This window comes from Microtus oregoni, unplaced genomic scaffold (genome assembly GCF_018167655.1).
Source record: "Microtus oregoni isolate MIOR12 unplaced genomic scaffold, Mior012 000057F_ref0000458, whole genome shotgun sequence".
NCBI lineage: Eukaryota > Metazoa > Chordata > Mammalia > Rodentia > Cricetidae > Microtus > Microtus oregoni.
The window spans coordinates 4,893,569-4,907,578 of record NW_024543833.1 but is presented as its reverse complement, the minus strand read 5'-3'; the positions used below and the strand labels follow the sequence as shown (position 1 = coordinate 4,907,578).

Below are 14,010 nucleotides of genomic sequence, written 5' to 3'. Positions count from 1 at the left end.
AAATTAGGGTGTGTTTTCTGGGACCCAGAGTAAAATGGCACTAGGCCCAGGTGCTCTCTTTCTGTGGTTCCCTCAGAGCACATTTGAGCTTGGACTTCTCCATCCTGTTTTGTGAGTGTCCCCTTATATTAAATAAAAATAAAATTGTTTTATCTTTTAGCTAGCCTGGTTATTACCCAAATCAAGCTAAGTTCAAATATTGGACAGAGAGAAGAATATAAGTAGAAGGAGACAGTGGCCTACAGTATTCAATCTGAGGGCTTACAGTTTGAGGATTTTTGTAGAGGTAAGAACTAGTGACCAGCTGCTCTGCTTTTCCCATCTCTCAACATTCACCCCTAATATCTGACTTTGGTTTTTATTATTAAGTCCAAGTAGAATTCATATACTATGGTGATCTTTATGTTTTGGTTTGTTTGAGTTTGGGTTTTAAAACTATAGGTCTGAAAGACCTGCAACTCATTATGAATGCTGGACTGAAACTTCTGAAACTGTGATTTAGTCTGGCCTCAAAGACTTGACAGTTACCTTTACACCAGCCTCCAAGGTCCATACTATGCTTTTTAAATGAGATTAAAGTCAGAGGACTTGCGGAAAAGGGATCAAACTCTACTTTGATTACAGAGGAGGCTCTACCTTAGGGGGCTCTCATACTTAGACAGGTATCTGACAATGTTTCTTCTAAAGTCGTCCAGTTTGTGCAAACATGGCTTCGTTTTGTTTATTGTGTAAATTAATAATAGTTAACTATAAAATATGTGCCTCACATTATGATTTGAATTTGCTCGGTGTTTAGCATCTATTTCCGCATGGTTCCAGAACAATGCTGCTAGATAATTAGAGGCTTTATTTGATTGCCAGCCAACCTTGGGGGCTGAGATAAGGGCTCATTTTTGTAATTTCAATTTTTGCCTGAAAACTTTCAATAACAAATGCATTCTATAACTTTAGATTGAGAAAAAAATAATTACATTTGGAAATGCCCCAAAATTTCAAGCTAGTTTACAGAAGTTTATTGAGGTATCAGCTTTGGTCTTTTAACAAATTGCAGTTCTTCCAAGTTGTTTGTTTTTAGAGGAAAATACATAATTTTGAGACGCAGAATCTTCCAAATAGATTCATGTAGTGGTAAGTTAGGTGCATTCACTACCTGTTTGTTGCTTATGACAACATATCAGACATAAATAACGGAATTATGGGTTTTGCATTACTGTTTCAGAGGGTTCAGCATGTCAATACTTTAGCAGAATATCATGGTGAACAGAAAGAACAGAGAGTGGAGAAGAGCTGAACTGGAGAGCAACGTATCAACAGATAACACGCTCACAAAGTTCTACCCCAATTACCTGCTTCATCCAGCTCAGTTCTACCTCCTGTTTCTAGAACGGTCAGAAACCGCACCACGCTCTGTGGAAGGGATATTCAAATCAAAAACCAGTGAGGGATGTTGCAGGATCCAGCCAAGCATCAGGAAGCGTTATTCTCTTTTCTTAGCGCACTCTATTTCCTACACCTGTTGGGTCCCAAATATCTTCAGGATGGGTAAAGCTCTTAGGCACTGACCTAATGCTCAACTTCTGTCAGGGTCCTAAACCACAGAGATCTTAGACCACTTGAAGGCAAGATTTATTTTATTTAGTTGTTTTTTTTTCTTCATGCCTCTCCCCTTAGCATGAAACCCAGTACTCAGATATAGTGTAGTAAAGTGATCAACAGCCAAATCCTCATATCACAGTGTCATTACCCTGTGTGGTTTTGGGTATATATAAGCTTTTATAAGCTTCAGGGTATTTTGGAAACCAGGGGTAATTAAAAAATTCATTGACCTTACCATTTTTTACTAGGTCTTATGCCACCTTGTCTACCAATAAGATTGCATGCTGGTATTCTTCCATTCTATTATCTGCATGGTAAATTTCCCCCTATATTATATCATTTCTAGAAATTGTAGTATCTCACAAGTTTGTAATCAACACCAGAAACATGATCAAAACAATACAATTTCTTTTAAACATTTTATTCCCTTTTAGTTATTACCCAACATTTTTCTCCACTTATAAGAAAAACAACCCAAAATATACCTTCACTCTGTTGAATCTTTCAACACTTTGTTCATTTTTATAGCCTTCCCATGGCAGTAATTTTATTGTCATTATTTATCTATGTCCATCATGAGCTCAGGGCAGGGTTAACAGTTCCCACGTTCTGTAAAACTTTTCTACTATTAGCTAATGTAAACCACCTCACCTTTTTCACTCATACTTTCTCATCCCATTTGACATCTCCATGTGTTGTTTATGCCGAATTTTGTCTTCAAAGCATTTTAACTGGGAGTTAGTTATATTAGCAAGGCTTTACCCTGAGTGTGCACAAAGCTAGCCCCTATTGATGTGTTTGCTTTTGCATCACCTCTTCCTACATCCTCCAAGTCATTGCCTAACATGTTAGTGTCTCAAAGCTTTTCAAAGAACTTTTCACTCTCTTATGTTAATTGTTGAATTGTGTATGATCTTATTTCCAGATATCCAATATAAATCAACCCTAGGAAGTCATGGTGTTTGATTGCCTTTCTGAAAAGCTTTGCCAACAAGATCCAAGCTCAGTGTTGATATTTCAATAATTCATTTCATAAACAAGACTTCCAGGATTATAAGGAATAAAGGAAATGATAGTTGAATTGCAGAGCACATTGCCAGGTACAGACACCTGCAGTGCTTTAGTGTCTTACACTGTTAGGTGCTCATTAAAAATGAGTCAATAAAATTGGTTCCAATTAGTCTTATTGGTGTGTTAAATCTCACAGATAAATTTCTTGCATTTTTATAGCTTAAACATATTTAATACTATACCAGTAGATGTTTTATGTAAGTGAAAATTTTGTAATCTCCAAAATCAAATCACAGAGTGCCTTCACCTACTGGCGGAATTGAACCTATTCATGTTCTCTGACTAATCAACCATTCCAACTATAAGGGCAACTTCCATGAGCTAAATTAAAATCAGAAACCTTATCACTAGACCTAGGTTCATTTAATTTAAGCCTATTATTAAGACTCCCTCTTTTAAAAAATGTATGACTTGAAGGAAATCTCATTAAAACTCACAGAAAGGCTAACACAAGCTCTGACTGAAGAGCCAACCAGAAATGGGAACATTAGCGATGTGTGTGATGAAGTTTAAATTACAGGTGATAAGAGAATGAAACAAAAACTCTAATGGGAGTGATTCTGTTATATATTTTAATATCTTTGTCAAAATCCCTTGTGTACATGCACTGTCATACATTACTGCGTATATACTAAAGAGCAGTGCACATATCCAAATCAGGAAAGGGCAAAACTATATTAATATTAAAGCCCCCAATATATATTTTAACATATGAAACATAAATAATGAGAATATCCTATAAAATCTTTTCCAAGTCCTGCTTGGACAAATCAAAAGTTCACACTGACACTGAAATTTAATCATGTCTGAAAGTCATTAAACCTTATCATAGACATCATAAGGAAATCCGTAGGAATTGTATAAAAACTCCTTGATTCTGCTTTCCTCAGTAGCAATTGATACCTCTAGTTATTCATCTAGTGGGACCATTGTAATTTCTCCTGTACACATTGTAACATTAACAGTTGTCATACTGCTCTTGTTCTGGAAATTACATTGTTGAAATTTCATTAGTATATTTCTTCTGTCATGCCTAGGAGATTCTACCCAGCAAAATGTATCCTAACCCCTCTGATTCTTAAAATCTTTCAGCTCTATACCTTCTAATTTTTTCCTAGCTTTATGTATAAGTGTTGAATTGCACATGAATCTATGAAGGTGAACAAACCCTTGCATAGGATTTTCCATCTCCAGTGGTTAGTCCTGGATACATAAATACCCATATAGTCACATTCAAGAGTGATAATTTATTTTTGTGATAATGTTATTAATCTAATTATTAGATTAAATGAAAGATTATTAGTTTGTGAGGGCACATTGAAAAGCTTGAGAGTAGGAGAGGAAGTCAGGGGAGTATAAATCATACAGATACACTGCTCATCAATGCACGTCTTCACAAAACATTTTGCTCATGTTGGCAAAACTGTGGGGTAAGGGTAACACTCATCCATTTATAGTAGTCATGCAAACTATTCCGGCCACTATACAAATCAGTGTGGTGGTCCATCGGGAAGCTGGGAATAGATTTACGTCAAGACCCAGCTGTACAAGTCTTCCGCACATACCCAAAGGACCCTATAGCCTACTACAGAGTCATGTGCTCAGTCCCATTTCTGGCTGCTCTATTCATCACTGCCAGAAATTGGAAACAGCCAAGCTATTCACCAATAGGTGGATGGATAAAGAAAATGTGGCACACTTACACAATGGAATATTTATTATTCAGCTCTTAAAAAATCATAAAATTCGCCGGGCGGTGGTGGTGCACACCTTTAATCCCAGCACTCGGGAGGCAGAGGCAGGCGGATCTCTGTGAGTTTGAGACCAGCCTGGTCTACAAGAACTAGTTCCAGGACAGGCTCCAAAAACCACAGAGAAACCCTGTCTCGAAAAATCAAAAAAAAAATCATAAAATTCTCAGAAAATGGATGAAACTAGGAAAAAAAAACAAAAACAACAAAATCAAGCAAAACAAAACATCCTATGAGGAGGTAACATAGAAGCAAAATATGGTACCAATTTTTTTATATGTGGGTTTTAACTTTTAAGCCTTTGCTAGGCATGCTAAAACCTGAATAAGCACAGAGGTTAGGTGTGGAGTAAATACCTAAGAGGGAGTGTAGGATAACCCAAGAAAGGGGAAATAGAATATATAATTAGAGAGAAATTGTAAGCCTGAAATAGGAGAATTAAATAGAAAAGATGAGAAAAAAGGAATTGGGGGGGGGATTAAGGTAGGACAGATAATGCTGCGGGTCTTTTGAGGGAATCACATGAAAAACTAGTACTACAGTAGCTTCTAGAAGCAGACACATATGTGGAGTAAATGTGAATGAAATCACCCACTAACGATGGAGACAAAACCACAGTGAAAATGTCAATGCCAGGAATGGGTTATATTATGATTGATAGAAGACATTGTATGGAGCTACCATCAACTAAGACCATCGCCAAAACAATTGGGTAATCTCCAGAAACTAAGGGTAAGTCCCCATTGCTGAAGAAAACACCAGTATATCTCACTGAACATGGTGAAGTTGAGCTGGTCCTACCTAAGAGCCCTCTTCCCTCCATTGGCTAGTGTTTCATGGCACTGGAATACCTTCTGCATGGCTACCAGAGGAAAAAGATAAACACCAAGTCTGCTCCAAATCTTGGATCTATAGTGGTGAGTTGCCTGAATGAAACACCACTGCACCAATGGCATAAATGCTGTGGGAGTAACTAGTCACTACTTGATTGAACTAAAGGCTCACGCCATGAGAGACACCCATCCTTGATGTCAATCATAGGTCTCAGAACCTGAAACTAGATATGTAATATACCTAGGATAAAACCAAATTCTATTATTCTGCTCAAGGAACATAGTTACAAAATGACTACTAATGATATTCTGCTATACCTATAAGTCAGTCTCTCTTACTCAGCCATCATCAGAGAAACATTCTCCTGCAGGAAATGAGAACTAGTATAAATACCTTACAAATGGACAATGTATAGAAACTGAGAGACCTTGGAACATACAATCCTAAATGGGATGCCTTCATCAAAGCCTTCCCCAAAGGGCTAAATGAGCTATTAAGAATCAGAGATATAAAGAGTGTAAGATCCATCTAATCTACATGGATAGTAGAAAAAGACAAGATCTCCTGAATAAATTGGGAGCATGGGGACCTTGGGAGAGGGTTAAATGTGAGAGGAGAGGAAGGGAGGGGAGGAGAAAAAAATGTAGAGCTCAATAAACATCAATGAAAAAAAGAGTGTAAGATCCAGAAGGGATAGACAAATGGGAAGGAGACAGTGTATTCCAGACACAACAGTATTGACAGACAAATTAACTCACAAAGGCTTTGGCACTGTGCCCAGAGCCTGCACACATCCAAACCAGGATGGGTCTCAACTCTGAGACTGGAAAGTAAACTTCAACTCCAATCCCAAATATGAAGCTATCTCCAATTAACAGCTATTTACAAAAAAATATTAGTTTTCTCCACAGGAATCTCATTAGATACATAAATCACACTTGTGGGTGAAGCTCACACCCAGAAGTTCACGTTTGAAGCAAACGAGCCCAATTGGGTTTCTGCAGATTTTCTTTGTCACATACTGTTTTGTTGGGCACCTTTTGTCCCTACTGTTCTTTTGTTTGTATATTATGGTCCCCAATATTTCCTTGTTTCAATTCTATTTTTGTGTGTATATGTTTCTATCTGCATTCATCTTGTAGTTCTTCAATGTTTTATTTATTTAATTCTAGTTTGTTTGTCTGTTTGTTTTATCTGGGTCTTTGTTTTCTAAAGAAAAGAGAAAGCACAGAGTAGAATGGTAGGTGAGGTGAAGTATGTGGGAGGAGATGGTGGGAGCGGAAACACTGATCAGAATATATTGTATGAATTTTCAGTTAAAAATTAAATTTATAAAGATTACTGAACTAAATGTTATTTTAATTTTATCTGAATTAAAATAGTATGGTCAAATATTAGATTTATTTCTGCAGTAGTAAATATAGATAAGAGATATAGTCTTACTTCTTGTTAGAAGAGCCTTAAGTACTCTAATACCTACTAAATCAAAAGTACTTATACAAAAACAATAGTTCTTAACTCAGTGTGTCTTAGTCTGGTTAAAGAGCTTGTATAACCAAATACCACTCACTAGCTGTTCCATTGCATTACCTTTATACCGGCCAACATTCTACTTGGCAGTGTGATGAGCAGAATATGTGCATACTAGGTAATAAAGAAATAGACTTGGGCTGACTTACCCTTGAATTAACCACTTCCAGTGAGATGTTCTGCGGTGGAGCGCCGGGCACTGAAAGGAATCAAACAAGGTATGAAGGTTACTGCCAAAGTCTTGAAAAAAATTCCAGCTGGCTGAAGAAAAGAGAAAGTGTATCCTTATCAAATTTTATAATGAGAACTCAGTAAGATAATGCCAGCAGGTGGCCCTTCTCAATTTTCCTGGAGAGAGGAGAAATAAACATTTGTTTATTTGTGTCTCGTGGGGTGGGTCCCTTGGCTATTCCTCTGTGTAGCACCAGCTGCAGTAGCAAACACTAACATCCAATTACAGCACTGTGATGACCTCCCTAGCGGAACCTTGGGAGGCACCGCAGTGATTTTCTAGAGTGGTCTTTAAGGATTATCATACTGTGCTTTACAGGATCTGCATGATTTTTATGGTGGAATAGATCATTGTAATAGATACCTAGATGGCTTAATCCCTATAATGCAGTCGTTATTGTCTCCTAGACAGTGAACAAAGGAAGTGACTCCTCATGTTCTAAGCTATTAATAATTAAAGTTGTATAACATAGAAGCAAGCAGGTTCACCAATAGTATTTTGTCCATAAATTCTATTAACAAAAGACCAGTTAATTTCTCATTGGACATTTTCTAGTTATTTTATTATGTTTCCCTCTATTTAAAATTTCTTAAATCATGTTAAAAAAGAGTATATTAAGATCCCTTTTGATAGTTGTCGTGAAGATGTACTCTATGTAAGTCTCCTGCCATGTGAGCAATTTGAAGACAACCATTGAGTGCATAGCTGTTATGTGTCCAGAAATGTCCTTGCTGTCAGGGTTGAACTGCAAATCAATAAAGCTCCTAACACACCCTAGGTTCAGAAATGGTATTCAATAACTTCTTAGCATCATTCATTTATTAAATGACACATCCTCATTTTCATTTGTGATACACTGGTGAGTGAGATGGGGAGGGACTAATGTGTATTTTCACATCTCTGGGCCATTCCTCGGCCCTGCTTCCTCTTCTTTTCATGGAAAGTGAATGGTATTTGTAGTTTGTAACATAGGACCAGCAACTGTCTCTGAATTTCGTCTTAAAATTCTTCCCTACTAGGGAGGGCATGCTGTCTCTCTGACTAATTTCTGTCTTCTTCAACTGACAACCAATTAATATGGATTGAATCAGTGACTAGATGAAAAATAAAGACCTACTTAAGGATTGGTTCCTAGATCTTTATTAGCATGATGGAAATTGCAATAATTTGTTTTGCTTTGATTTGAATTTTGCAGTGCTTGATAAAGATTGTAGCCAATGTATTCTGTGATGCAAAGCAAGAGGTATGTGCTTATGAGTTAAGTCACTAAGCATTCTTTACTAATATTCCATTATTTAAGGAACACCTCAGATGTTTTAGTTAATACTACAGTTTTAACTGAGCAAAAAATAAAATTTTCACATGGCCAAATGTTTTACAAATGTTAATGTTATATCATCAATACAGAGGGTAATGTTAGGTTTATGTGCATAACCAGGAGGCAGAAGATGAGATAGTACATTATTTTATAGAAATGTTACAAAGGTATAATAATAGCTATTTTAAAACCAGAATTTTATATACAAATTTTTCATTTCCAGAGTTTAAATTGAAGTACTGGTTGAAATTTTATATATTAATTTAGTTGTACTTAATTTTTCAGAATGTAACTAACATGTTTATGGTACCAGTTGCATTTTAACTTTTATCCTTGATGAAAATTAAAGAATAACATTGTTCTACCTCATATCATTTAAAAAACTTCAGAAATATTTTTTATTTTAAAAACAGATTTTGGAAATTATCTCAGTTTATTAGCAACTGCCAATGATGGGATTTTGGAAGAAAGTCAGAGTGTGTTAGATTTTTTTATTTGGTCAGGAGTTTGTGTGAGATGTGATATCTTCAAATGCATATTAGAAATCCTACAATTTACTTTTCTATAAAATCTTTGTAAAGTTTTGGGTGAAACTGTGTAATTAATGCAACACATTTCCCAAGCTGGTAGAAACACACATAGACATAACATTATCCTACATGTGTAATGGAATCAAAAAACAGAAACAGATATTGACATAAAGAGCAAATATTAAACACTAATATGTGTGTCATTCATTATGTTAGTGTGTGCATAGGTTAGCCTATTTAATTTTTATTTATAATGCAAAATATCAAAGGAGACTGGTACAGTGTGACTGAGAAACTGTAAACAAGGGAGAGAGTATTCCACATAACTCAGTCCGTCTAAACGTGGTACATAATAACATTACCTGAATAGCTTCAACAAAGAAGAGAAAACCCTAGATGAAGTAGACAGAAGATACTGGGCAATGTCAGGGTGGAGACCAAGAGCACATGTTTTAGTAAAAATTAGAAAAATGGAGTTGATTATTAATGTGGTTATAGAAGAAGTCAGGGTACCTACACAGGAGTCTCTCAGAGTCCCTCATTTTTCTTATCAAGTGCATCTGATAAAGAATATTTAGTGTTCCTCCAACAATGATATTTACTCGGGACTATGATTATGGAGCTCATTTTCAAGTGACAGACATTTTCCTGGGCACTGCAGCCTTTCCAGGAGATAATTCGTGAACTAATGAGTCACAGTCTATCTTTCTCACTTATGACATTTAAAATCAAAGTGGAGAGTAAGGCCACACTATTACAGTTCAGAGTGTGAATGGAATCTACATAAATTATGTAAAATATTCATTTTCATTTGTTTTTCTTTTATTTTTATAATTATAAGCTATGAAGTAATTTATTCAGCCAGTGCATATTCTGTTCTCTCTTCAATAATGGAATCAGACGGTTGGGCAGAAGAATTGCATTAAAATTAATACTGAAGTGGCCTAAGAGTAGAACACCCTTTTGAGGGAAATTGCAAATGAGCACCACGCTTTCCATTATCCTTAAAAACATCCATGTCTTTCTTCATGCTGTTAATATTCTGTGAAGAATCTACTTTCCCAGATTAAAGTATTTTAGATCAAGTATCAAATTGAAGGTATTTTTTAACCAAAATATCAATAACTTATAGAACGAAACATACTAGCAGGAAATCCAGGCTAACTAAAGCTGGCTCTTGATATGCTTTAGTATTCATGAGAGCCATCTCTGCAGTTCCACCCCTGCCTGAATCTCCATAGTCCTATTATAATCCATACACTAGCCTGTAGCATTTATTTAATTTCCCAGGCTTTTGTTATCATCTATTCCTTTGGTCTCCAGTTTCCTCTGGCACTATTTGGTTAAACCCACTATCATCATTAGGAATCCTTCCTCCCTTTCATTTCATTTGAAAAATATGCCTAAGCTTTCTCTTTTAGGCAAGATAAAATGAAGGTGTGCACATTCATGTTTGCTTCTAATATTTTAAGTGCACGTTTATTTAGTAAAATCCTTTAATATACTTTCCAGTTATTTGATATATTTCATAATTTATACTTTTAATTATTTGCACCATTTAAATGATAAAGGAAAGCTACATACCTTCTATATCAGTTCACTCATATAACAAATGCGTTTGAGTTAAACCATATATAGAAAAGAAAAAATACAATCACAAGAACAATTTGAGCTCTTACATAGTAACCACAGTTTGGGAATTATCCACTAATCCATCCTGATTCATTGTATATAAATTGTAAATTTAAATTTGACTGCAGTACCACAAACAAGTTGCCTACATTTCTTAATTAGTATAAAACAATGCAAAAGATATTAGAAAAAAACTACACAACAAAATCAATAACATGTAATCAACATTCTTTTCATTTCATAACAGATATGTGAGTAAAATTTTTCTGTTTATCACTTACCATCTGAAAGTGTAACCACTGTTACATCGTCGGTAGATACTCCTGGTCCATAACGGTTATAAGCTAAGAACCGGAGAGTATATTCCGTGAATTTTTTCAGGCCTTCCAGTTTATAAGATAGTCCATCAACCTCTATATTCTGGAGACATAAAATACCGGAATAGTTATTAAGGCAGCACATTAAAGCAGAAATGGCAGCCATTCTGTGCAATCAGTGACTAGGATGTTAGGCACTTGCTCATGTAAGCAACTCTATCCCTTTAATGAATTGCTGTAAAACCATCCTTGTGTCCCACACTCCCCTACTAAAGTCTGAACTACTGAGAAGACTGCGTGTTAAAACATCACCATGTGATTTTTATAGTCATTAAGTTTTGATCTGTTTAACACTGTCCAGAACACGGAATAGTATGGGTTATGCCATTCCAATTGAAAGGACACAGATTCTTTCCTGTGCCTCAAACTAAATAATTCACCAAGAAATCACAGATTGTCATTTTCTTGATGTGATAGACGCACAGATACCAAACTCTCTGATACTCTGGCATAGGTTTTGTGTCCCCAAGTGCTGTGGTGGAGATTGTAACTACCCTTTCTACTTCACACCTGCAGTGGGGAGCTATGGAAGGCTAAGGTCATTACAGAAATCAGAGCCTGCGCTCACCAAAGGAGCTGTTGTTTAGCTTTACATGATAACTCCCAGACTACCACTATCAACACTGGGCTATATGCCTCTTGAATATTTTGAAACAAGCTGCAGAGAGGCTTGTATAAAATTGAATGGGGGATACAGTTTAAAAGTCAGAGCTAAGAGTGACATGGGAACAGCCAAGGAAATAAAGCAGAATTACTGATTACATAAGAGCAGTTCAGCCAGTCAATACTGTCCTAAAAGACAGCTAAGAAGTAGACCTGAAATATTTCTAATTAAATCTCTGGCAAATTTGTTTCCAATGGCAAGTCCTCATCAGACATTTTACATGGAATCATGAAAACCATTCTATGCTTGGTAACCTCTATAAACAATAACCTAAGATCACTTTCTCTCATTCTTAACTTTTCTCTGTATATGTATTTATATCTTTTCCACACATAGGTGATAATTTGGAGGAATCTTAATAGTTGTGCATATGACTATACAAATACATCATTAAATGTTTTACGTTTTACTTGTTCATCCACACTCTAATTTACTGGTACTCTACTTGAAAAACTCATTCCTCTCATTTTAGATTTCTATTAAAACCATTGTTTTAAATATAAGAATCAATCAAGGTTGGGGAGAATAAGCTTCTAAGACTAAGTTCAGAAAACAGCTGGTCACAGCATGAGAGTGAAGAGAAGACAGAATAGCCTAAATTATCAAAGAGTAGAAAGAACAGTTTGGACTAGGCCACTAAGCACAAAGCAAATAGTTCTTAAGTTGAGTAATGTAAAGGAATATCTCTGGGCACAGGATATAGAAACCCATCCTGGACCAAGCTACTACAGTCAAAGTCCAAACTAGCACTTTCATTATGAACTCCACCCTATTGTCTTTTACCTCTCTCATCATCACAGTGAGATGAAATAGTTTAAAAATTTCCAGCAAAAGTCCTTAGAACCAACCAGTTACTCAACGATCATGCTAAGTAATGAACTCTTTCCTGCTCTGGCAAGGTCCCCCTGTCTTTGTCCCTAGAGACATCCAGAGGATGAAAGACATGCAACACCTTTCATTACTCACCTGTTCTTTCCCTGTGGACACCTCAGTGCAGAACAATCTATAGCCTTGGACTGGACCATTTGCATAGGCAGGGGGTTCCCATGTAATAAGAATTGAGGTAGGTGAGGTAGATACAGCATGCAGGTTTTCTACAGGCCCTGGAACTTGCACTGCATACAAAAGAAATTCATGCAGATAAGACATGTTGCTTCCTCCAAACAAACAAATATGTATTCTCTCACCAAGGCCAGCTGGCCTAGGTCTGAAAAAGCATGGGATAAATCCGGACTAGCTGAACATAGCGGACAATGAGGAATACTGAGAATTCAAGAACAATCGCAGTGGGTTTTTGATCCTACTGCACGTACTGGCTTTGTGGGAGCCTAGGCAGTTTGGATGCTCACCTTACTAGACCTGGATAGAGGTGGGCAGTCCTTGGGCTTCCCACAGGTCAGGGAACCCTGATTGCTCTTCTTCGAGCAGATGAGGGAGGGGGACTTGATCGTGGGAGGGGGAGGGAAATGGGAAGCGGTTGCGGGACAAGGCAGAAATCCTTAATAAATAAATAAATTTAAAAAAAAAATAAAGGAATATCCACTGCTTCTAGAGTCCTATGGGATAATAATGTTTAAGTACTATAAGAAAATACAGTAATGAAACTTTTGTAATCACTTAATTTTGTTTCGAGGAAAAGGTTAAATAAATTGAATTGCTCATTTTATATTTTAATTAATTACAGAAAGAAGTAAAACTCTTAATCTAAACTTTTAACTAGGAATGTTTCCATTCTACTAGTAGGCTTTAGGATGTGTATTGATAGTATCTACAGGAGGAAAAGGAAAATAGAACAGCATCTTTGATTATTATTTTTATTTAAATAAACAACACACCTAAACACAATTCATTACATTGTCGTTAGGTCAGCAGTTTATCATGTATTTGATTGTAGGTCCTTTAACTTTTTGTAAATGATTTCATTTTCAAATTACCTTTTTGATTTTCTCTCATTACTATTACTTAATCACAAACAAATCATTGGTTTACTAATAAACTTAGATACACACAACCATTTTTCTTAATTAAAACACTTCTGTTCAGTTGTGTTTGTAGACTTAGAGATTTTCAGATTTTTCTGTAGTAAAGGCCAATAATTCTCTCTGGTTTTGCATTTAACATTTTGACAGGCAAGTAGATTCCTACATTTTATGCTCCATGATTCACTATTGTCCTCAATTGATTTGGGGTTCAAATTTTTCCAGAGGTCACTGTAAAGATTTTCTTTACGTTACATCATCTGTCCTTGTAACCCATCCGTTCATTTATTTGAAACTTTCTTTTTTTGTGACATAATATTGTCCCGAGATTTTCTTGATTTAGTCATCATATTAAAATCATACTGTGTTCTAAATCCTTATGGTTCTTTTAAATAAGTAACTGTGGTATTAAAAACAAAATATGAAGTGTTTTCATTACTGCTTGGGTGTCAACACTTCTACGTTCTTTTGGTGAAGAGTGATAAAAAAATCTGCT

At 35.9% G+C, this 14,010-nt stretch overlaps 1 protein-coding gene across 1 annotated transcript in view; it reads right to left on the bottom strand.

Moving 5' to 3' along the window:
• The window catches only part of Dcc (DCC netrin 1 receptor), a 1,005,453-nt gene that overhangs the window by 253,213 nt on the left and 738,230 nt on the right, over positions 1–14,010 (bottom strand). Inside the window, exons 10-12 of the mRNA XM_041639231.1 lie at positions 12,502–12,650; positions 10,776–10,914; positions 6,932–6,981 (exon numbers count right to left, since the gene is read on the bottom strand). Coding sequence (XP_041495165.1) covers positions 6,932–6,981; positions 10,776–10,914; positions 12,502–12,650 — 338 coding nt within the window. The remainder of the gene's footprint in view (positions 1–6,931; positions 6,982–10,775; positions 10,915–12,501; positions 12,651–14,010) is intronic.